The 24941-nt window shown below is 40.7% G+C and overlaps 1 protein-coding gene across 1 annotated transcript; it reads left to right on the top strand.

Annotated features, from left to right (window-relative positions):
• Nucleotides 1-430: 430 nt before the first annotated feature.
• On the top strand, nucleotides 431-23753 carry CREB3L2 (cAMP responsive element binding protein 3 like 2; the record flags this gene model as incomplete). Its single annotated transcript, XM_085324182.1, has 9 exons — nucleotides 431-518; nucleotides 2288-2469; nucleotides 3053-3199; nucleotides 4889-4947; nucleotides 6333-6401; nucleotides 13639-13738; nucleotides 14687-14813; nucleotides 15719-15944; nucleotides 16840-23753. Coding segments are annotated over 9 exons (1074 nt in total), but the record flags the coding sequence as incomplete, so codon positions are not given.
• Nucleotides 23754-24941: the final 1188 nt, after the last annotated feature.

Genomic DNA, 24941 nt, shown 5'->3' with positions numbered 1-24941 from the left:
TCCATATTCCGGGATGCAGCCCTCCTCTCCTGCCTCTGGTGGTCTCTGATTCTCACTCACTGCGTGGAGCATTCAGTCTCTGCTCAAACCGACCAGGCGGTCCGGCAAATGCTAGCAGAAGCTCTGTTGCTAAGAGAAGTAATTTGAGTGGGTTGCATGCTAGCTTTCAGTCTGAAATGTCATCTCTGAGGCATAATCTTTTATTTAGCTAAATATAGTAGTATGAAAAGCCACAGCAAGAGTAGTCAGGACAGTATTCTCTCTAGCCTTGCTTAGCAAATTGTGTGGAGAAGCAATTAAAGCTTTGCTTATAGCAGAGCAGGAGGAGAAAGAAATCTCTCCATTTATGGAGAAGTTGTCTTTGCATCATTCTACTAAGATTTTAAGATGTACACTTTGGGTTCTCAGGCTGTTAATTTTTCTTTTCTAGATGAAACCACTGAGCCAGAAAGTTCTTCCAGAGATTAAATTGGAGCCACATGAAGTGGATCAGTTCCTGAACCTGTCTTCTAAGGAAGGTCTGTTAATTACCAACCCAGGTGCACCAGAGATGACCAGAACGCAGAATGAACATACTTTACTCTGATTGAATATTTGGCTTCATTGTTCTCTGTGTTAATCTTTAGGCTCAAGCCCTTGCCTTCTAGGGATTTGACTCAGGCTGCTAAAGAAACCAGCCTCTGTCTAACCTATTTATACATTCTTCTATGCTCATCACAGAGAAAATGATTCCCCTCCCCCCCCCCCTTTTTTTTATCTGTAACTTATTAACAATTGTACTGTTGCTGGGGGGAGTTTGAATCCTTAAAGCACGAGATTATCTAGGCTAGAAAAGAGATGAATTTGTGGGAACTTCAGTGAGGGATAGAAATTATGAAGAGCATAAATGGAAACTCTTCTGTTTTAACCACTTTGTCTTGTGATAGGAAAGCAAGGATGTGAATTTATTTGAAATGAAGTTAATATGCTAAAAACAGATGTTTTGCTGGATTTTTAAGAACAATCTGGGTCCCTTTAGACTAGGTAATGTACAAATGAGGGAGGAAGAGAGATGATCCCTGTCCTGGAAATATAACACAATTTAGTGGCACGTAATCTGTTAACCCAGGAAAAGCTTGAAAGCTTGAAGTTTGAGAAGATAATTGCATCTCAGTTAGGAATACTTGATGTTTTGTTACTGAATTTAGTTATGTAGATAAGTGTAAGTGCTCTAGGGAACTAAGCAAATGGCTTAGCATTTCAGAAAAGGGAGGATTTATCTGGACACAGGGCATAGACAGGATTGCTGAGTTTGTGGTATTAAGAGCCTTTCTGTCTTACTAGTATGTATCATCTCCTGGCAACCACTAGAGTTAAGATGCTAAACCAAAAGGAGCTCATGTAGAAAAGCTTTTCTGTTACTATTTTTCTTCTTTTCTCCCCCACTACCCATCTGATCTTTTCAACTCAAATTCCCAATGCATAAAAGGAGTTGAAGGTGGCAAATCCAGCCCTGCACCTTCTTCCTCCCACTTGTGACCACTATAAATTTATATCAGAGAAGTAATGACTTAGTTTTGGATGTCTGCTAAATTGCCCAGGTAATGTGAGTAGGTGAGACACTGCACTGTTTCTCTTGGTCTAGGCAAACACTCAGATTGCCAGTTCTAGCATAGGTTCTTCTGGCTGCGAGTGCAGCAGAAGTTTGCTAATGGTACTGGCCAGCACAATATGAGAGTGGTTCCTGTGGTGGTGACCTGTGCTGCACCTGCTCCATCAGCACATTTAAAGCCTTCTCTGTCACTAGGTTTTTACTACTTCCCAGATATGCGAATCTGTTAGGATTTCAGGAGGCAGAGTTTCTTTCCTCCCTGTTCATACAACATCTAGCACATGATGCCTGCTCTCAAAAAATACTTGTTTAATTCATAGCAAAGTTAGAAAAGACTACTGGTTTTGAAGATAAAGCATACTGGTTCAGAGCCCTCTCTGCTAATACTGCTTTCTAGAGGTACAGAACTGGTAGTGGAAAGTTGCGTTTCCACCTCAAAGCATTTGAGAAGAAGCTCAAGTGTAGAGAGAAATGACTGGAGCACATACACAGAGCTCTGCTCTGCCTGTTGAACCTGAGGATTGTTGCTGCTTTTTATTTTTCCTTCAGAGACCTGTGTGGTCTGAGAACCTTTGTGGTTACTACCTGATCTGTCTTTTAGCAGACTTATTTCTGGGAGCTGGGTGATGGTGGCCCTGGTGGAAGTTTGAAGTAGCACCTCAAAATCTTGTATTGTGTTTCTCTCTTGTCATTCAGCAGTGGATCCCCTGCATTTACCTCCAACCCCTCCCAGCAGCCATGGCAGTGACTCTGAGGGTGGGCAGAGCCCAACTAGGTCTCTCCCTCCTTCAAGCCCAATCCAGCTACAAGCCACGGCTAAAGTGACATCACGTACAACTTCAGCACTCTCCAATTCTCCTCTCCTGACTGCGCCACACGTGAGTTGGGCTGGATTTTTCCAGACTTTTTTTTCCCCTCAAATCTCTGCAAAACTCCAGATCCAGTATTTCCTGCTCACTTATCTGCTTTCTTCCTACAGTGAATGGCCTGTGCTTTCCTCTAAGTTGACAGGGATGCACAGTTTTGTGTGGCTTCTCTTATCATGGGTTGTGTTTGGCATTAGGGTGCAGCCCTCCTAGGGTTTGCTGTCCCTGGCATCTGTCCTACTGTCCCTCCCTGTGTCTTGGAGAGCGAATGGTGATCTTTAGGGAGGGATTTTCAGTAGTGCTTCTTACTTATCTCTTTCCTCATTTGAACCAACAGGAGTTTTGTTGGCTTCAGTGTGTGCAGAGCTGGATCAAAAGCAACTGTTTTGAGGGAATCCTGCCCCAAACATTCAGTCTCTGAATGCAAGCTATCTAAAAGGTCTTACCCTTCCATACATCCCTAACTTCAAGGAGCTACTGTAGTAGTAGAATGTCTTCGGAAGCTGGAGAGCTGTTGTGTCTCTTCCTTCACACCTTTTGCTCTATGGCTCTGTACATTTACTGTTTAACTGTTTCATTTCTGTGACACTTGCAGAAATTACAGGGGACTGGCCCACTCATCCTGACAGAGGAGGAGAAGAGGACACTAATAGCAGAGGGATACCCAATCCCTACTAAACTGCCCCTGACGAAAGCAGAGGAAAAAGTACTGAAGAAAATACGCAGGAAAATAAAGAACAAGGTAAATGTTAGTCTAGCAGCTTTGATGGGTAATGTCTACTCATCCTTCATTAAAAAAGTGCTGCAGTAATTATGCTGTAATGGTCTGTAGTACTGTTGAATACTGTAAAGGTTTATAATAAAAGTGTTTGCCTTTGTTTCTAAACACATCCATCAAATTGTCTATCACTGTGATTGTTCCTTTCTGTCTAGGTATTTACCTGAACACATGAACAATAGAGTATTTAGCAAGTAGAGTCTTCAGTCACTGTTACGTGGCTCAATTTTAAAAGCAGTATATTTTCCCTTAGAGTAGGCAGAGACCTTTTTGTTCTTCCCGTGGTGATGAAGGTGTTCTTGTCTATTATTTGAGGTTTTAAAATCTGATGTACTTCCATGCCCTTGTCTTTTGATTACTAAATTTCATGACCTTCAAATGAATGGTAGGTGCCAGGCTCTGAAATGCCCTAAGAGTCTTCTCTCTCTCTTCCAACATGAGGAAGAGCTAATGATAGGGAGGAGCAGGGACAGTTCCAGTAGTGATAGGATAGGGACAGTTTTTCAGGCCTGGCCAACTCCTATGTTCTGATGGACATTTACATGTCTTTGAAGTTAACACATTCAGTTGTTGATTTTGCAGATAAAGGTGTAAATTTGCTTGCACTGAATTAGAATTTGCTTTTGCAGTGTAATTTCCCAAAATGTTTGAAAGTGGCCTTATGCATTTTATGTACCACTTTCACAGAATCAGTCCCCTAGATTGGAGGGTATTTCTGGAGGTCTTTGGGTTCAACACCTTGCTCAGAGCAGGATCAACTTAGATCAATTTGCTTAGGGATTTGTCCAGTAAAGCTCATAAAAGTGCAGAGTCTTCAGCCTGTCTGGCCAACCTGTTTCCATATTAGACTGATTAAAAAAGATGTTCTCAGTTGGAATTTCTGTTGTTGCAACTTGTATTTGATGCCCCTTGTTCAATTGCTGTGCCCCTCTGAGAAGACTCTGTCTTCATCTTTACTATACTCTTGTACTAGATACTTGAAGATGGTAAGAGAATCTCCCCTTAGCCTTCTTTTAATTCTGAACGAATTCAGCTTACTCAACCTCTCACGTCATGTGTTTCAGCACGCTTCTTACAGTGGTTACCCTCCTTTGGACTTGCTCCAGTATGTCCAAAATACTTATTTCAGAGCCTAGAACTGCTCCAGCTGTGGTCTTGCAACTGCTGAACAGACAGAAAAGATCGCTTCCCTCAATCTGCTGGCTATAGTCTTGCTAATATAGTCCAGGATGCTATTGGCTTTTACTTTACCATTGGAGCCACATTCCTAGCTCATGTTTGGCACATTGTCCATCAGGACCCCCAGGTCGTTTTCTATACAGCTGCTTTCTAGTCCATGCATCGTTTTTTCCTGTCTCAGATGCTGGCTTTGTTCTGGGATCATCTTCTCTCCAGATGAATCTGATTTACTGATGAAGGTAAGGTCTGTTGGAGCAGGGAGTGATTCTTCTCTTACTACTGAGGAGCAATCTTGCTTCAGGATGTGGAAACAGACCAAGTCAATGCTTTGTTTGCCAGGAATAGAAATAAGAATAGAACAGAGGCTTGAATCTAATAATGTCAGGGCTTTTTACTAGTTTATTAACTCATCTCTGCTGCCTTTTTTCTATGCCAGTATTTGGTATCTTTCATCCTCCTTCTTTATTGTCTTAGATCTCTGCTCAAGAAAGTAGAAGAAAAAAGAAAGAATACATGGACAGCCTGGAAAAAAAGTAAGCCAATCTCCTTCCTGTTTCAAATGGGCCAATAACACTAGTTGCTGGAATGGGAAGGGATCCAGCTGTTGATGCTGGGACTGTTTCATGTACAAAGTGCCAGCTGCCACCTCGTGGTTGTGACAGAGAAAAGGCCCTTCTTTGGCTTCTGCTTGTACACATGCTGAGGTGGCGCACATGTAACTGTCTACCTCAAAGACATTGCTAAAGTGCTGGGAAAGACCTTAAAACTTAAGACAAGGCAAGACCAATCTGCTATTAGCCTCTACCTCCTGTGACTCCGGCCTTGTGGGCAAGCATTGTCTGCAGAAAGGTAGTTTCAAAATGAATACCTTCTGTCTTTCAATGCAGATGGAGATAGAAATAAGAAGTTGATGAATCAAGAGTCCTGGGGGAATAAACAGGACTAAGGAAAACAGCTTTGTGACCCATCAGCTTCCTTAAGCAAGAAGGACCCAAACCCTCAGTGTGTAATCTATAGCCCAAATTAATCTTTCTTCCAATAAACAAGTTTTTGTTTTTGTTTTTGTTTTTCCTTATCCCTTCACCAGATGGATCTTTTAAATCCTGTGTACCATCTTTGGTGATAACCTTGGTAATTTCCTTTTATTCTTAATACCCTTATGAAAGAGCCTTGCTTTCCCAGACTTCCATGGAACTGCAGTGTGCACATACAGATAACAAAGCTGTTTCTCTGTTACCTTTCTCTTTCTTGAAGATATTCAGGCTGGTTGTATTTTGAATCCCATAGTTTAACTTTGAACCTTTTTTGTTGCATGTCATGTGGTAATCTCCTTTAGGCTTCTTGAGGCAGTGTGGAAAAGAAAAATGGTCTCTTGGAAATGAGTCTTTTGGTTTATTAACTCCTAGAAACTTGAAATTCAAGGATACAATTTCAGATGCATGGCATTTAATAAATTGCATGGTGCCTCAACTTAGCAATGAAATGCACATACGGCATACCCTTACACAACATACCTACTAACAACATACATATGGCATACTCTGTGACTTCTGAAGTCCCTGTCCTATGGCATGATGCAGAGGGAAAAATCCAAGCAGCGTCTTTGCCTTTTCTGTTCCATGGGGCAAAGAGTAGTTACAACCTATTCTGAAAGAGTTAGACCTACATGGTTTGGAGCAGTGTAAGGAGATGCTATACAACTAGTAGTTTCTTTTGCAATGTATTTTACACCATGAAGTATGGTTAAAGCATCTGATAAAGCTGGTTGGTGTAGCTTTTCATTAAATGTAGGCAAGACCATAGATCTCTCTGTGAAAGTGTGTTCAATTTGTTTTAAAATTTATCTTCAAAGTGTATTCAGTGTTTGATTTTTTTTTTTTTTTTTTAATTATCGTTTTTTCCCTTATGCTTCCTCCAGAGTTGAGACCTGTTCCAATGAAAATAGTGAGCTGCGTAAGAAGGTTGAAGTCCTGGAAAATACTAATAGGTAAAGTATGAGGGTGCTAAAGCAAAACTGTAGCGTTACAATGAAAGGTGAAAATGTGAAAGTTAAGTGTTAAATTAACATACATTATGCTCAAGAAACCTCAAATTAACATGCATTATGCTCAGGAAACCTCTTATCACCTTTCTTTGGATTCTTCCACTTCCCAAGAAAAAAATGATCAGTGATAGATAACAAACAAAAAAAAAAAAAAAAAAAAATCCAACTCTCCAATTGTCCTTTGTCACAGAAAGACTGTCTTGACAGGAAGCCTGAGGAGGAAAGGCCTTGAGATGGACTGTGACCCTGAGCTCTGGAGTGCAGGAGCTGTGAAGCACAAGTCATTTATGAATTTGTTCTTCTGGACTACTACGTACCATACTGTGAATATTGTGCATCTTTTTAATCATCTGACATCCCAGAGCTGCTTTCGTTTCAGGAAGTGCAACTTCCTTTGGATAGAGAATCAACTTCTTGTTTCTTTATTTCTGATCAGTGGGCTTACAGAAACAGGTGACTCAATGGTGACTTTCTCAAAGGACCTGTAGCAGAATGTTCAGCAGTTGAGCTTTTAATTGGACATTAGCTGGGGGGGAGGGTCAGTCATGGTTTACGCTCAGTGTGCTCTCTAATGATAGCAAATTCCAATGAGTAACTACTAGATGAGGCTACTGTAAATACCTTCATGGTTAGAGGCATTTGTAATGATGATTGAATATTACCACTGAACATGATGCTAGTGCTGAAGTGTAGGAGGAGGCTGGGTTTTGAAGATAAGACCCACAATCATGAAAAATGGCCCTAGAGTTTGTCTGGCAGCCAGTGTATTAAYTGAGTGGCATGTGTTGTTTCCAATCTCCGAATCCAATCTCCGGATCCCATCTTTGATTTCACGGAGCCAGATCCTGTAGCACTGTAATTTGCTGGAGAGTGTCTCCCAYACACTGCTCATGCATAAAGACATCTGCTGCTTGTTTGAAGAGAGCCAAACCATTTCTGTATCTCCTTTGAGCATCATTCTGCAGTGTTTTACATACAAGAATGAGGAATTGCTGTGTAGGTGTGGAGTAGGGTTGTAAGGCCCAATGTCTGTCCTGGCAGGTGCTGAAACCAGTTGCTCTAGGAAAGGGTGCAAAAGTCATAAAGTGAGCAGCTGTGGATGAACCACTCAGTGACAACATATTGCCAAGCCTTGAGAATTTTTCTCCCCATTACAGTTTAGCTAAATTTGACCAACTTTTTCCATCTCTGAGTTGTTACAGATTTAGTCATGAAAACAGCTCTATTGGTATTATCCTTCCCTTTAGACAGGACCTTTAGCGTGTTCTCTATTATTTGGTGATCTTAATTCTGTCATGCCAAATACTCTAAAAATATTCAGCTACCTAAATGCTATTATCTCTGAATCCTTCATACTCTGGGCATATAGAATCAGTTGCATTGTTTTCTACCCTTTTCAATAGCACTGGTACTTATTTGTAATCTCCTGCAGAGAAGCAGATGTTCCTGCCCCACTGCACAGTAATTCTTGTATTTTGTGGCAATGCTAGTTTAGCTGTTTAGATAGAAACTGTATCTAAAAACTTTAAGGTTTCAAATTAAAGTACTCAGAAATTTGTAAGAATTTCATCAAGTCTTGAATTATATAACACTACATTATGGTTTAAAAAAAAAGTTTTTTTTTTTAGTGCCTCACTCATTTATAGTCTATTTATGCAGTCTTTTTGTCTCATTGAGAGAATGGTTTCAGGCTCTTGTCTAATGTATATCATATACTTCCTAAAAACAAATTAAAAATGATTGATTTCCTCACCGGTATTTGTACAGAGCCTTTATATGGCATCCAGAAACCATCAGATAATTCAGAACTTGTATTCACAGCATCCTATAGCTGGTAATTCTATTTCCTATTCACAGCCAAGGATCAAAGCTTAAAGAAGAAAAAGTCAAAATTATGTAGTGTTTTTTTCCCTTGGATGCCTAAATTGAAACACTGAGGGCCTGACCTTGTCCAAGTTCCTAGCACAGTTACATACACAAACATATCTTATTTAATATGCCCAAAGCAGAGCCCCAATTGACTTCAGTTGCAGTTTTGAGTTTTTAATGCATTAAAAATGAAGATATGATTGCAAATATCATGTAAAAATAGATATAAAGGCACTACAGCTGTTCTTTCATTGTGAAAAAACAAAACATAAACATGCACAAAAAGCAAACAAAAAATAATCTGACGGGAAGAAAGATGACAGGAAAGATAACTGTGGTTATATGTAAAAATGTTCATGCATTTAGTGTGGACAAAGGACAAACTTTTTTTCCCCTCCCTTGTTGGAAAATTGAACTGTAGCAGCTCACCTAAAGATTCTTACCTCTTTATGTGCAGTCTGTTGGGATGGTGTTATTGTAGTCTGGCTGGAGTTGTGAGGAACTAAAGCGGAATTTCCAAAACATACCACTCTTGAACAATAAAATTTCCTTTCAGTATGTACAATTACATTTTCTGAGCATATCATTCTTATATTTATAGAATGTATTTTATACGGATACATACCTAAGACTGCAAGGAAAATCCTACTTAAAATTCAAAATCTGGCTCTGAAGCCTGAATAGCTCTAGAATTTCTCCTGGCAAAACGTTTATACATTATTCTGAGTAACATGAAAGATTTTAGCAGAATCCCTTAAGACTATGCCTTAGCTTGAAATTTTGGATCAGAAAAATTTTCCTGTAAAATGTACAAGTTTGGCCAAATACACGGAAGCATCTGCCTTGACATCCATGCTTCTTAAAAGGCAAGGCGGGAGGCTGGGGATCAGGATGCAGGGGATTTTTTAATTCTTATTATTGTGAGTGGGTGATTGCAGCATTTTTGGCATCTTCTGTATTAGAACACTAGCATATGTTTCCCCTCCTAATTTATGTGACTCAGTCCCTTAAGGGAAACCCATCCAAGTTCCTTTCTAGACAATTTTTTCAAAATTAAGTATGCTATTGCTTGCCTAACACTTATGTCCTGTAGCTGCAAATGAGCCAGGATCTCTCTGGTTTGGGTAGCATCTGAACCTGTGGGATGGTGCTGTCCTAGAAAGCCTAAACAGAAGGACAAAGGCTAGAAGAAGCAGCTGGTACCAAGAGCTCAGCTGACTTGTCCCTATCACAAAGAAGGCTCAACCCACTTACGTGGTGGAAAGCAGAAACTGCCCCTGACCTGGGGGTTTRAATGTGCTCTCTGATACCAACCGGTTGTCTAGCTGGTAGCCACGGCTCTTTGGGCTTAAAGGCAGTATTGAGACGCTAGATACTATGCGYCTGACATATAAGTAGTAGTGTTGTTTTCTGTTAAGTTTTTGTTTATAAATATATTTACTGATGATCACTTTCCTAGAGAAGTGATAGAAATAGCTTTGAATCTAGTGTACAGTTGAAAGGAGTCCCCCCAGAGAGGGACAGTGTATGCAAGTAGCTGCTAGGATTGCATTTCTTTTGGTAATGAAAAGCAGGTTGTGTAGCTCTCCCGTCTGGCAAGGGCTTGCTGGGGGGCACTGCTAAAGTAATGGCTTTATAAAAACCACTGTGGTGCCCTTCCATTTTTCAAGCTGCTGCCCAAACCATCAGTATAATTCTCAGTCATCTAAAGATCAAGTTGCAAATCGGCGTGACCTACCAGTGGTTTATCAGTACCAGTGCTGTCAGGCCCTACTGATTTATGTGGCAGTTCCTTCATCTGATGCTGGTAAAGCAGATTTGACATAATCTTTCCCAAGGAGTTAAGAATTTGAATTTAAGTTATGATGAGACATCTTGTTCTTTACTTCAGACCACCCTCATAATGGTTAACAGAGCTTGGAAGCCCTGGAGCAACTGCTTGTTTTTAATGGAGCAAGCTAGTGGTTTTTATGCTGAGAAATCTTTCAAAAATTCCTGATTCTCCCCCCCTACTTCTTTTTTTAATTCAAATGAGAAAACTGTGGGGTTTTTTTTGCTTTGCAATATTCTAGGTTTTCACAGAAAAACTCACTTTGATATTTGCTCCCCTTTCTACAAATGAAAAAGGTAGAGAAGGAAAGAGTATGTTGAGTTGGAAGAAAGAATTGTTTTTCTTCCTTTCTATCACAAAGTAGATATATTCTCTGAAAAACCTTGATCAAAGTAAACAGTTTCCCCCTCCCTCCCAGAAGCTTGCTTTTTTTTGTTTAAATCAATGTTGACTTTTAAATATAAGCACTGAATTGAYGAAGCCTCCCAGGTGGTTAAGTCCTGCAGTGACAAATCTTCCTCTCCTCAGCGAAAGTGTCACTGGAAGCAGAGGGGAAGCCTTGACTGGTTCCTTCCTTTGGTAGTAAAAGGAGCTCTTCTGAAAATTAATTTGTGGATGTGCACATGAAATCAAGACATCACAGATAGTGGATGTGCTGGCAGAGTGTGGAAGGGAGAGCGGGAGCCTTCAGTCACTTGACAGTTTTCCTATGAGGTGCTTTCATTGGCAGGGAAAAGCGTGAAAGCACATTCACACTTCCTACAGAGGTGACCCTCTAATTGAATATCACTGGGAAATGTGTCAGATAGTGAAAATAATCCCTGTGGGTGCAAGCCCCCTTATGCATGCTGTCTTGGGATTGCATTTTCTGCTCTTAGAATTTAGCCACAGGCAGTATGTTCCAGTTAAAAGTATTCGTGGCCTTCCTGCTGATAGTGAGAGGGAGCAGCATCTTGATATAACTTACCCCTGTTCTTAAAAGCACGGAACTGCTCTTTTTCCTCTTGTCTTAGCACATCTTGTCCCTGCAGCCTTACAGACACAATGAAGGCAGCTTTTCTGGGGGAAGGGAGCAGTTTTGACCTTAGAATCCAYGGTCTTCCAGCAGTTCAGATCAAAATATAGATTAAAAGCACAAGAGTGCCCTATTTTGCTGGTGGTGGGATAAACTAAGGGCTGCTGTGTCATCTCTGAACAAATGAACTCGYGTTTTCTGTTGCCTCAGTTCTTGCTCTTAGTTTGTCAATGGACCTGTAGTATGTCATGTAGTATGCCAACTCCCAACATTGAGTCCTTATCTGCTAAGAAGTCTGAGCAGGGCTACTGACAGATAAATGACGTGAGGGAGAAAGACCTCTTAGGTGAATGTAGTTGGTAAAGAAGATGGGGCTGAATCTTTGTGTATGTGGTACAGCAGACCTCAAAACACCTGCATAAGCACAAAGTGGAGGAATTACACTTTCCAAACCAAAGCATTTTGGAATACAGCACTCTGGACCCACTCTTCCCAGCAGGATTTTTAAATTGGATGCAAAAAAAGAGATGAGCAAAGTGAGGAGAAATGCTTCTCTGTTGATTTCCACACTAGCCATTAGCTGTTTTCTCACTGACGCCTCCACAAAAAGTGGCAAGTGATCTGCGTTTCAAGTCTGCTGTTGCTGCCAGCCCCCAAACTAGGGAGGAGGAGTGCTCCTTCCTCCTCATTCTGCAGAGCTATTTTATGTTGAGCCTAGTGACTCAGGTCTGGAACAGGGGAGATTTAGTCTTCCATAATAGCACAGAAATGGCACTGTTAAGTCATTGCTATATAATATAACTGTTTTATGTAGCTTATTTTGTGCCAGAAAATCATATATATTGTGTATGCAGGCCTGATTCTGCAAACCCTGAGCCATGTAATTGGTGGAAAGAGGGATTGGGGGGAGAGAGAGAAGAGAGAAGGGAATTAGAATGGTGTCATTTACATGATGGAAAGTGTCTTCATCTCTTAATTTGTCTATGGTCTCTCTACCTGTGAATAAAGGACTGAATTAGGCAAATCACTTTCTTTTTTTGATAGTGCAGAGTACACCATGCTCTCAAGAGCATGCAAGACATCTTTCCTTAATAAGTTGAGAAGAACCTGCTGGCCCAGATAAATCTGTGCCATGAGCATGTCTTGTGCTCATTTTAGAATGCATTCCTGAAGTCCTTGAATTCATTAAACCCTAATTAGCAGTGAACATYGATGATTTTAAAAAAGTATATAATAATAGGCAGTCAAGTGTATCTTGAGCTGTAAAGGCACCTCTGGGTCTGTCCTACAATTAGCTTTTAGTAAGTCTGGTCTTAAAATAATCCTTCCATTTTTCTATGACATGCTAACCTTGTCTCTTGTGCTAGCATTTGACATCACAGTCTTCAAAGCAGTGGCATGGAATTTGGTGAGGGTTACCCTCTGCATAGGCAGGGCGACTTACGGGAGAAGCAAAAAGTAAAATTGGAAACAAACAGCAAAGTTAACATCTTGATGAAAACTTGTACTATATTTAACTGTGTTGAGGGCAGGCATTTGGGTTACTCCTTTTCTGTTAAAAGGCTTTTTATCAAAGGAAAATGGGAACTGTTGGGAAAACCCTGTATCAGTCRTTCTTTTGAGAACACTTCCCATTTCAGTGGCTAGCATTCTGACTGTAGTAATTAATGATGATACAACAGAAAAAAAAAACACCTAGAAAGATAGAATAGTRCTCCCTGGGTCCAGGACTGTTGACTGACTACAGCAGAGTTCCCATTATGGTTGGTACCTCAGAAAAGTGCAGCCAGAGTGGCCACTTCAAGGATCTGTTATTTTATAAGCTGTTGGAGTATTTAACAAGTAGTAATGAAGTACTTCATTTAATAAATAAATTTACAGAAGATGAAGGCTGCATTTATGTCTGATTTTAAGCTCCTTTCCTTTGAAAAGAATTGTCTGATTTCCTGTACAGCATGTTTTCAGAGAGAAGAGGTATATGTGTGCATGTACCATCAGTTAAGAGTAGCTATAAACCTGCTTCTACTTCTTTTGAAATAATGGCAAAACTCATGCTGAATTCATGGCATAGAACCAGGTTATATAGGCAGCTAGTCTGTTGCACATAATAGCAGTTTCAGTTGTTTGTACGTTTACCAGAATCTACTTCTGGAAAAAACATGTAAATACAGTTTTTATTTATGAATAAGAAGCTTCTAAAACAACAAATGAAACAATTTTTTAAGAAACATCAGTTGTGGGAAGTGATCTTTTTGAAAGGTCTAGTGCTAACACATGTAAAAAAATTCTGTAAAATTAAAAAAAACATTCTGTCTAATTTCAATGGGAGGATTTTAATTAGTTGTACCTTATCATAAAGGCTGTCTTACTGTCAGGTGTGTAAATCGATGCAAAAAGCTGTTTAACCAGCAAAGAGATTTATTTCTGTATTTGATGTTCATGTTTGTGTTGTCTTTGCTTTTTAGAACGCTTCTGCAGCAGTTACAGAGACTCCAAGCCATAGTTGCTGGGAAAGTGTCCCGTTCGTGTAAGGCAGCTAGCACACAGACAGGGACCTGTCTTATGGTGAGTGTCTCTAAAGCTGGGATTTGTAGGGCAATGAGATTGTCTTTCCACCACTCACAGGCCTATCACCTGTTCCGCGAAGCCTCTTGCTTTCAGATTCTCAGATTGGGAAACTTTTCTTGATAGTTTGACAATTAATTCTGAGTTAGATGAGAAACCTGTCTGCTGAAGACTAATGGTTGTGGGAAAGCATTAAATTCTGGAGGAGGTTTGGCCTATGCCTTTGACTAGATGCTGCAGTGATAAGAAGTGCTGCTCCTCTGAGTGACCTGTTGCATTATTTCTTACAGTATTGTATGTGAGAAATGTTGCCTAGAGTTGTAAAATGAAAATGAGGGTGGCCTTTGATGCTCGGTTCTTTGAATACCAGTAAAAATAAACTTGATCATCCAAATAAAATTATGACTAAGGCTATAAATCTACCTCTGGCCTATTTCAGTAGCAGCAGTCAGAATAAAAAAAGGATTAGAATGCAAGTCTGCCCTCTTCAAACTTAGCTAGCAAGTTCCTTTTATGCTAGAGCTATAAATTGAAGGAAATGATTTTCAAGCCCTATGCTGTTCTTCTAGGCTGCCAATCTCTCTGTTTATGTCACTTTGAAGCAAGTTGGGGGCCAACAGCAGAAATAACCTTGGAAATGCCCGACAATATCTGTAAAACACACATGGCGGTGGTGTCTGCTTTTCAACTTCGGGAGTAAATAAGGCAGCAGGCCAAAATGTTGGCAGATATGGAAAATAAACTCTAGCATCGAAACCTGCCTTTTAGAACACTGAATTATTGTTATATACATGCCTTTGCTAAGAAATACTGTATGTAGTGATGAAAATAGTCTCAAAGATTGGTTTTAAAACAGTGTCAGCTCTGTTGCATGTTGATTCTTAGTTTTGATGTGTGTGTGGGCCACAAGTGAGTTCACTCACCTCTTCTGCTTCCTTCCTTTGCCAGATGGTAGTGCTGTGCTTTGCGGTAGTTTTTGGCAGTGTCTCTCAGAGCTATGGGCCCTATCCATCTGCCACAAAGATGGTGTTGCCCAGGCAGCATTCCTCGCCAGAGTCGTACACAGACTCTGTTGGTAAGTGACAACCACCCTAGTCTTGCTCTTTCCTTGATTCACCTTTTGGCTTTTGTTTTCCACACTGCCACTCCTGCATCCCACTGAAACACATCTTGCTTTTCTTCTCCTTCACTGGCTGTATGCTTGGTCCTTGTTGCCTTCTGGCTGAGGTAGAGGTGGGATTTCTCATGGGGAGCTTCTGGGCTCCAGTTTGCTCCATGGTGTGAATAATTGCTGTTGCCAGTTGGGAAATAWCCTTCTCGTGCCTCAGGTTGAAAGGTGAGCAGCAGAGCCTGCTGTGGCTCAGTCTGCCCTTTCACTTGAGGCCCACGTAGGGCAGTGACAGAGTTTGGCCTTGAGTGTTTGAAGTGGTGGCTTGTCTTTTCTGTCTCCTATATATGCCTCTGATTCTCCAAAGCGGAATAGCTTGGTAAGCTGTGCTGATGGCAGTAAACGTCATAAAGATGGGCAAAGCCTTGCCCCACTAGCCTGCTTGCTACTTTGTTTCTATTGTGGAACTAAAACTAGTAGGAGAGTTTGATTTCTGCTCAGTATCAAATATTCATATTGTCAGAAAGCACAACTAATGTCAGCCGGTGTTTCCTTTACAAGTGTCAACAGAAGGTCCAAGGACTGAGTGGGAAACTAATGTAACATACTGGTTAAGAGCCAGTTGCTTGAAATGTATGTTATCAAAGTGATTGYTTCTTCTGTTCTTGTTCTGTGAATAGCTTTGTGTTCTCTGTCAGGGCCATTGCTGTGGTATCTTTCCTTAGCTAACAAATTATCAGCTAAGCAGTATAAAAAGACCTTTGGTGGCTCTAGTTCTGCTCTGGTGGTTTCCAGTTCCTGACATGACTAGAGTTGTTCTCTCTGAGCTGCCTGTTTCTTATTTGTCTCTTGCCTCCTGTCTTTATATGTAGTGAGGTCAAGGAGTCTGCTAATTTATGAAGAGCCTCACCAACTGGAGGAGTCRTCAAGCCCGATCTCCTTTGCAGATCGCAACGACAGACACGCAGACACCTCCAAATACACCGCCCTGTCTCTGGAAGCCRTGCCGAGGGGACAGCAGGATGATATCATGCAGTTCACAATAGCCAATGAGACRAGGCTAGAGAAGTCAGTGCTGCTGGGCCTGCAGCAACACAGGTGAATGCAGGGTGGGCTGCTTGTCATACGGGTGTTCGAAGTCACTGTCAYTTATGCCTGGAGGACAACAGTAATACTGAGGGCTCTGTTATGCTGGGCACTATGCAACGTGAAGGTTGGTCTTTATCTGGAGAGCTTATAGGCAAAGCTATTGTTACTTGGAGAAGTGATTGCAAGGATATTTTATTAGTAAAATGRCTACAACTCGGTGCATTTGTCAGAAACCTAACCCCTGTAAGCCTGTTAGTTATGCCTTCCCCAATTCTTTAAGTACACCTTGTATGCCTCCTAAAGGAATAAGTTGAGTGGAAGTGTGAGGCTGTGACTCACTGGCCTTTCGGTGAGGTTAGGGTGTGAAGAGCTAGAGCTTCTCACAGCACTGATTTTACTAGAGCATAGTGCTTGAGAGTTTGCAGCACTTGGGCTTAAGAGACAGACCTGTAAAGTTATCTGGGCCACTTAACATACAGTTTTTTCATTATTTATTTATTTATATATTTATTTTAGCATGAATGTATGTTTGGGACCTCTGCAAAGTGCAGCTATTCCTCCATTGTACCTTTGTCTGTCCTGTCACTGTTCTGTTGGCCCAGGTCTTGGTTTCTGCTAATAAATAGTAAAAAACACAGCAAACAGTGGAGAGAGGGGTTTTGTTTGGAACCATGCCCTTCTAAGATCTAGCATGAGCCCTAACACACCAACTATGTCTTCTGAGGGTGCCAAAGTTAAATCCGAGGCCAAGGAGATGACTAATTCAATATGCTACCATACTCCAACGGACAAGTACCTGGCATATAACAAGCACCTTATTAGCGTTAGCCAATTCAGGATATGCACTTTTAAAAATGACTATTAGTTTTAACCTTCACTTTTTTTTTTTTTTTTCCCCTTACAGGGTCAGCTCAGAACTAGAAGGAAATGAAACACTGAAGATAATTGAACTAGACAGAAGAGTCAATGCCACCTCTTAAAAACAAACAAAAAAGGCCTTTTTTTTCACTTTCCCCTTTTCCTCCATATTTTCAACCAAAGGTGCCCCCTTCCCTACCCCCTGCCTCCCCCCCCCACCAACTCTGACTTGTCATCCTCAGTGAACCAAAGCACAAAAGAGAGGTTGTTCATCAACTTCTGCATTGACTGGTGTGGCTGTGACTGCAGATGGGATCTCATGTCCTTGTAACTCCCTTCCTCACTTAACATACAATCCCTGTCTTTGCTTTTATTCYTTTCCTGTCTGATGCTGCAAGGACAGGATTGAATTATGATGGCAGGTGATGCCARCAGTATGCTGATGATTGATCTGTGTGTGCGCATGCACACGTTCTAATCTGAGCACAAAGACATTCTGTAGAAGAGTGGGATATGCAAAATCGATGGGAGCATGTGGGTTAGGTTACCTGGGAGAAGGAAATGAAGAGAAATAAGAGTTGTGACATGATGCTGCTCAGAATCAAGCCACAGCTCTGTGCTTGCTGGCCTGTAACACTTGAACCTTTTTGAGGGGAGTGAGAGTTGTGTTCACAGTCTGCTTCTGAAGGCACARGAATGGACACACACTGGGCCAACAGCACAGGCAGGAGAGGGATGCACAATGAGTGCTGAATTGTCCTCTTCTATCTCTTTCTCTCTTCTCCCTTCAGCCCTTCATCATTTAGTGGGTTAGGTTTCTCTTTGGGTTGGAAGTATTCCTGGTAGGTTTCCCTACTGCTTTTCCAAGCTTGTAGAATTCAAGCAAAGATCRGTCACTGTCTTGTCACACTTTGCCTATGTGGGAGAATTACACAGGTTTAACTAAATCTGTTTAGAAAGCAGGTTTTGTTAAATTTGTGCAGCGTTTTGGGTGGATGTCCTTTAGTCTGCTTAAGGCTAATTTATTTAGCTTAAGTCAATTCCTTGCCAACATAAACGAAATCAATGGAAGGCTTARACAGAAGTGCCTTATGAGAAGACTATGTGGATTTAATTTATTGGCTTCTAGATGCATTGATGGAATTTCTCATGTAGACATGGTTTCAGATTGTTCTGTGTTTTTTCCTTTCCTCACCGCCCTCCTGTTACTGTTGTAAATAGTATTTATTAGCTTTGCAAGATTTTGCTCAAGCAGCTGCAATGAAGAGACTAAAACTTTCCTAACCCTGCAAGTGGTTTGGTCTGAACCAGATACACAAAAATCACTGACCACCACTCCCTCCCTTAAGTTTTAATCCCCCAAAGTAAATGTTAGAAAGTCATGAGTTTCTTCTTCCTCTTGTCTCCTTTTCCAGAGACACAGGATCTTAGATGAGCCACTTAGCCAAAAAGATAGAGGTATCTGTAGTCCCTGCTAGGCACAGTTCAGACTTGTACAGCATGGTGAAGATGCTGATGCTGAACAACTGTATGGCAAGACAGTCCCTGACCTAAAAGGTTGAGTACGTAGACAGCAGACAAGACAGAAGAGGGATGGGATAGGCACATAAAGGAGACTGAGTGACTTGCCCAGGATTAGTGGAAAAAACAAGAGTGGTATTCAAGTCTGATCCTGGTCCTGTGCTGCTCTTACTCTGTTATGTTTCCTTGGAAGCACCATGTTGTCCCTTTTAGCTGCTGCCTTTGGGGTTTCTCCCTCTCTCAGTACCCTGGTCATGCCTTTGCCTGAGCTGTTTTTCTGCTCACAATTTGTCCTTGGAGTGGCRTAGTCAAACCTGCCTAGGATTTCCGGCAGGTTTTATCTAATTACTACAAGAGGGCACTCAGACTCCACAAAGGATGGGTTTAATGTGGAAACCCTAATTCAACAGGCTGATGTGGCAGAAAAATGCAATTAAATTTTTTTTTACTTTTTTTTTTCCTCTCATGATAAGGGAAGAACTAATCTAGCCTCACAAGTTTTTTTTTTTACATGTACAATAGATATTTCCTGCAGGTATTCTATTTTGTACTGGATTTRTATTTTATTATAGCTACTGCCACACTAGCTCCCTTCTTATTCTTCATGCTCCTTTCATAGACTTCTTCCTTTGCTATCCTGTTTGCTTGCCTCTGTGTCTAATTCAAAACTGAGTGAAATGAATGGAGAGAATCCAGTAGATYAGTTGGCTTTGAAGCAGTCCCCACAGTGCCAAAGGTCTTTCACATCAGTGAGTGGAAGATGCACCTGATTCCATGAACTAATAATGAGTTTTGGTGTGCAGACATGCTTTTGAGGTTATGCCCTCTTTGCCTATACAAGTGCCTTTTTATTATTTTACCTTTGGTGGCAGTGACAAGAAAATTGCCACTGTAGTCCATCTTGCAAGAGTTCCCTTCCCAGAATGGGTCAGTATCCTTCCTAAAGCTTCATCTTCTTTACAGTGATTCTGTTCGATCCTCTGCATGGTTTTTTTGGTTTTTTTTTTTTTTTTTTTTTTTTTTAATGCAACGATTTAAGGCTCCATGTTAATAATGAACCACTGGTAGGTGTGACTGAGGGTGAGACACAAGGGATGGCAGCATTGTTTAACCACACGAGGTCAGCAAAGTGAAATGAGAAAGCTGGGCCTGACCCTTTGACTACCATATGGCTAGCCAGCATAAGGGGGCAATGTCATAGGTGAGAAAATTAAACAACCTTGTGTATTTGTTTTTTTCAGAGCACCCACAGTTTGCCACCTCTGAGTAAAATTGTGAATGCTTCAGACTTTTGCAAAATAGGCCCAGGTTGTCAGGCACAACGCTACTCTTGCTAATCTTGCTACTTGTACTGTGCATAAATGGAAGGCCAGTCTACCTGAGCTCATACTCATTACCCAGTTTAATGTGTAACTGGATCATGTCCCATTGCAGAGGTACAGCTAACTCTAGTGTAAATAATAATAATAATAAATTATTTCCTAGTATTCCTAGGAATGGAAAACATAACAAAAAACAAACCACGTCCCTCCCTGAAACCTACTGCATTAGTCACCATTGAAGCTTTGCCTTTCTTGTTTGCTTAATTTGGACATGTTCAACGCTGATTGGGAAAGCCACATTTTCGTCTGAAGCATTTTACACCGGTCATAGTCTGGATCAGGCAACTGAATTAAATCATTTGAACCTATATGGCAATATTGATATTTTTGTTAGTGTTTGATAATCTAGTTCTATAATCTTAATTTCTCTCATCCTTTAAATTATTTCTAGGTACTCTTTTGGGATTGCTTTATCTGTCATGCACATTGTTTTGGGGTCTGTTTTTATTAAATATAATTTCTTCATAATAAGGGATTGCCTTTAAAAACCTATGCTTTGTTACGTTTTTGATGATCTTTCTTCAGGGCTTTTAACAGAACTGGTTTCTCTTAGACAGTAGAGGACAAAATATCTTTTGAGATTGCCTATCCATGTGCTTTTATGCAACAAGGACCTCATAATCTCCAGAGTTAGTTCTGCCTGTATTAAGTACCTAGCATGAGGGACAGAAGAGGCAGGCCACATCCAGTTGCACTGCAGAACCTCAGCAATCCAGCTGTGGGCCGAGGGTAGATGTTGATGCGCTGCATCCTRCGCAGGATGGGTGCTCTAGGTGCTCTGTATTAAGGATATAGAGGAGCAGTGAGAGGTATCCAGGGAGAATACCAGCATAAGTGCTTTTAATTAGCTCAGCTATATTATTTGAGGTCTTAGCCTTCTGCCAGTATATTTTTTCCAGTGGTCGGTAAGCAGGGTAATGTTTATGTRTGCACAGTGTAGGAAAAGGCCTTCCATGCTACTTAATTGCCACCTCTATTAGAAGACTTAAGTGATCCTTAGTATCTTTAGCTGAACCCTTAGGCTGGTCCTCAGCACGATTTTTTTTACCTGCTAGTAAACTTAGCTTTTGGCCCATAGCATTAAAATATGTCTAGATCTGTCAGCTCTTTGCTTCTAGGGAGATAAGCTATGAAGGAACGTAGGGCATTATTTTTTTTAATATATATTATATATATATATATATTTAAAAATATCAAGTACAGGGCTCTAACCTTGTTACCAGTGCGTAGATAAYGTATTTTTGCTAGGCTACTTATAGTTCTTTACTGCACTTCTCTTGTTTTATCTGTACCATTCAATATTTTTCAGAAGCACGGACTAATAGTGGATTAAGCTGAAGTTCTTAGGCCAGATCCCAGCTGACACAATGCAGCGTGATTCTCACTTACAGTTTTTAGAGGCTGTAGGCTTGATATTGGCAGGCGACCTCTTCCATATCTCTCTGTATAACAATGTATCACAATACAAGCTTATTCTTGATTTCTCTGATGTGAAGCYGAAAATGAATTAAAAACTTTTATTTTCTTTTTTTCCCCTTTCCTCCTGCTAATAAACCAACAGCCCTCTACCCCACCCCACCCCACACTGTCAGCAATGAATTCTGTCTAGGTGCATTTAGAAGGTAGGTCAAGCAATGACTGATGTTAATTGCAACATTGGGAGGGATTTCCGCAGAGCATTTGGGCTCTAGATTTTAGCTAATGCCAAGAGGCCATTRTACAAAACGCATGCAGCTAAGAAATATATGGAGTATTTTTATACTCTTAGTAACAAAAATATTTCTTTCTCAAGTCACTAATTAGAAAGGGAACATTATGTATTTTGAAGGTGATATGGTAGGTCAGTACTTCATAACTGCAGAAGTTATATTAGCCTATATAAGTAGTGTAGAGCTGTGATACTGTTGCTTTGCACTATAGTGTTAAGGACAAATGCCTTTGAGGGTTGTAAAGACGAACTGGCTTATGCATTGATKTATTTACAAATAAGATAGAAGGATTCAATCAGAATACTGTAGCTTTCTCATGGCCAATAAAATGACAGTGGACATACTAGGACTGCACCCTCAGCATCTCCTTGCGAGTATTGYATTGCTTAATCAGCAGTAGTTGGAGATTCTAGCACTGAGAGTGGAACTTCCACTTGTGCTTCTGATTTTCATGTTAGCCCTGCTTTGCTTTAGTGAGGTATAGACCTGAACTGACTTCCTGCTTTGAAAAGAGTGCATCTTTCAGGGAACTCTCACTTACGATGTTGAAATGGAGTTTGAATATTGTTTAAGTTATTACCAGTAATCTAGTAATAACCAGTAAAGCCCATGTCCATACTTTTCTTCCCAGAGTTGGGATTGAATAGGTGAGAACAAAACATGGGAAAGCTATAGTTACAGACCTGCCTTAAAGAAATGATGAAAGATACAGATGAAGGTATTCTTGACATGACAGACTTCTCAGTTCTTAATTTCTTAAATCAGGAATAATGGTCTKTTTTCATTAATTCCTCTTGCCTTTTTTACCTTCTTTTCCCCTTGCTCTTTGACACTATGAAGTCCTTTWTATATAAAACAAATGTCTAGCTAATCTTTATAATATATTTCATTTTCCTTTCCAATACAGATTTAAAAAAAGAAAATCTTTAGCAACCCATAAATAGGGCAGCAGAGGGGAGAGAGGGGAAAACAGAGGCAGGTAGTCAAATTTTCTTTTGTTAACAGAACTCTGTTCTTACCTGACTTCTGTCATATCTGATTCTAATTCAGTGGTCTTGAAGTAATGGCATCTTGCTTTCTTCATTTGTACAGTTAGCAGGAATGAGTGTGAGTGTGTGTGTGTGTGTGTACATGTGCATGATGAGCAATTAAAAAAAAACGTAGAAGATGTGGTTTTTTTTTTTAATGTAATAAGTGTTACTAAATAAAGGCATCTGCCTGAACACACAGCACACATTCCCCTTGGTGCGACAGAAAGTCCAGATGTTTCCTTCTGAAACCTGGTCACATTCCACGCTGCCAAACATTCATAAAGCAGTCATGTGAATTGCTGTTGAGGTCTATCCTATTAGCTACTGTTGACTGAGAGTTGTTGCACTGTGTCATTTTGTGTGTATGCATGGACTGTCTGGCTTTTCTGTAAGACAGCTGTGTCCCAGTACAAGAAAATTTAGTAGGCTTTATTGTGTTCAGCCTTCAAGTGTCATTTTTGTTTAGTGGAATTCCAACTTTGAATGCTTTTTTTTTTTTAATGCTATAAGTTAGATAGTCAAAAGGAGCGACAATTCAAGGAACACAATTTGTTGAAGTGGTCTTGTGCTAGAGGACCAAAGGAATCCCGCTTGCGTGGGAGTGCGACCACTCTAACCACCCTGCAGGCACAGTATGGTGCAAGTGAATGGGGTCAGTTTGCCCTCAGAGGGCCACACAGTGCTGTAAAAACATCGCGGTTTCTCTGAGATTTGCAGAACCTTCCAAAGGGCAAATTACCTGACTGTGTGCTTGAAGAAAAATAAGTTTCTGGGGCCAAAAAATGTTGCCTTGGGCCATCAAAAACAAGACCCTGTGACTCCAAGTCACTCTGTGTGTGACACCCCTAAAGCATTTCAGCTGATCTTTCCTTCCTCCCTCCCTCCCCCATATATGTTGATAGAGTATGGTTTTGTGCAAACACTTGGACAAAACTCTCTAAGTTAAAAAGGACAGTGATATTGAACTGTGCAAAAGCATAGCCACCTAAATTCCTTGGTAAACTGCATTAGAGCCTCTTCTGGCTGCAGGTATTTCTGTTCCTTTGCAAAAAGTCTGTTAACTCCAGGTATGTGTGTTCAATGGCCTCTCTATTTTTGTACAAGCACTGCTCATCTGGATATGTTCCCACCTGATTGTTCACACTGCAAACATGTCCATTGGGTGTAAAGAAATTGCTATTTTTCCTTTTAAATCGTTTGCTTAATTCTACATGAGAACAGACTACCTGCTTTTGTAGCCTAAATACATATGTAGCTAAGTAAAGTATATTATGCTTTTCATTTCTTGCAAATAAATATTTTCTGTAGAAAAAACAAGTACAATTTGTTTGCCTTCCTGTTGGTTGGAAAAGATCTAGTCATATGGCTTTTGCAAGTGCAGCACTATGTGCAATATATTTGTCTTAATGCAGCAGAACCCTGGTAATTTAGCATGTTAAAGAAGGTTAAAGCAGTACTGTGGGCTTTTACAGAAAGGGCTGCCCTTTCTTTTTGAGAATTTTATCTGTCAGTAATGGGTGGAAATTAGACAAAAGCTGATGGCATTTAATAACCATAATGGCACTCCAGTATGACTACGCAATACAGCCGCATTAATATTAAATTCTTTCTCTATCTAAAAGTGAGATCCAAGCAGACTGGTGTTCAAGGGGCGCTAGCTTCAGCCTAGTGAGACCAGTCTGCAGAGTAAGAGCTTAATTTCAGTGGGCCCAATAGCCCTCTACAAGGTCAGGCCTTTCACTTCATTGGCTTGTAACTATGCAACTGGACAACTTGAAGTGAGCCTTTCTGGAGAGATCTTTCTGCTCTGGCTTTAGGGGATGGGTCGTCTTCTGGCCTCTGCTCCTTCCTTCACCCTGACTCGCCCCCCAYTCCCCTTAGTAGCTTTCTCCAGCAATTCCCAAAGGTTGCTGCTTGGCCTATGTCAATGGTTGACATTATGCCCCACAGTCCAGAAGCAGCATGCAGCCAGGGGACAGCACTGATCTTTACACAAACGTTTGAGTAGGTGCACAAATAGAAAATACCTCATTTCTTCCAGTTTAGGGACTCTGTGCCTTTGCTGACCCTCCAGGGAAAACGATAGCACAATACAGATATGAAAAATAGCATTTGAAGAGCTAGTTTTAGAAGGGCATGGTCATTTTTTTGTATTATGCACATTTAAAAAAAAAACACAAGGAAGGAACCTCTTGTATGAGATCCCTGCATCCATATTTTGACAATGAAGAGCTTATACTCTGCAGGAAATACCCATTTTCCCCATTTTACTGAACTGAAAACAGGAGCATGACAAATGGCTTCCTTTTTGAGGTATCTTAAAGAARGCTACTTTAGAGGTTGTGGAAGGCAGAGTACTATGAAGACTGGAACACACAGCCTGTGCTAGATGAGTGATGTGGATTTTCAGAAGTGCCTTGATTTGGAACCAAGAGGTTAAAGTAGCACAAGAAATTTGCAGTGAAGCCAAAAGGAAAAGCTCTCCTCCCCTGAGCTCTAGCCTTG

This window comes from Rhea americana, unplaced genomic scaffold (genome assembly GCF_003343005.1).
Source record: "Rhea americana isolate MKP2758 unplaced genomic scaffold, rheAme1 scaffold_9, whole genome shotgun sequence".
Lineage (NCBI taxonomy): Eukaryota > Metazoa > Chordata > Aves > Rheiformes > Rheidae > Rhea > Rhea americana.
The sequence above is the reverse complement of the archived record's forward strand: the minus strand, read 5'-3'. Positions and strand labels throughout refer to the sequence as shown.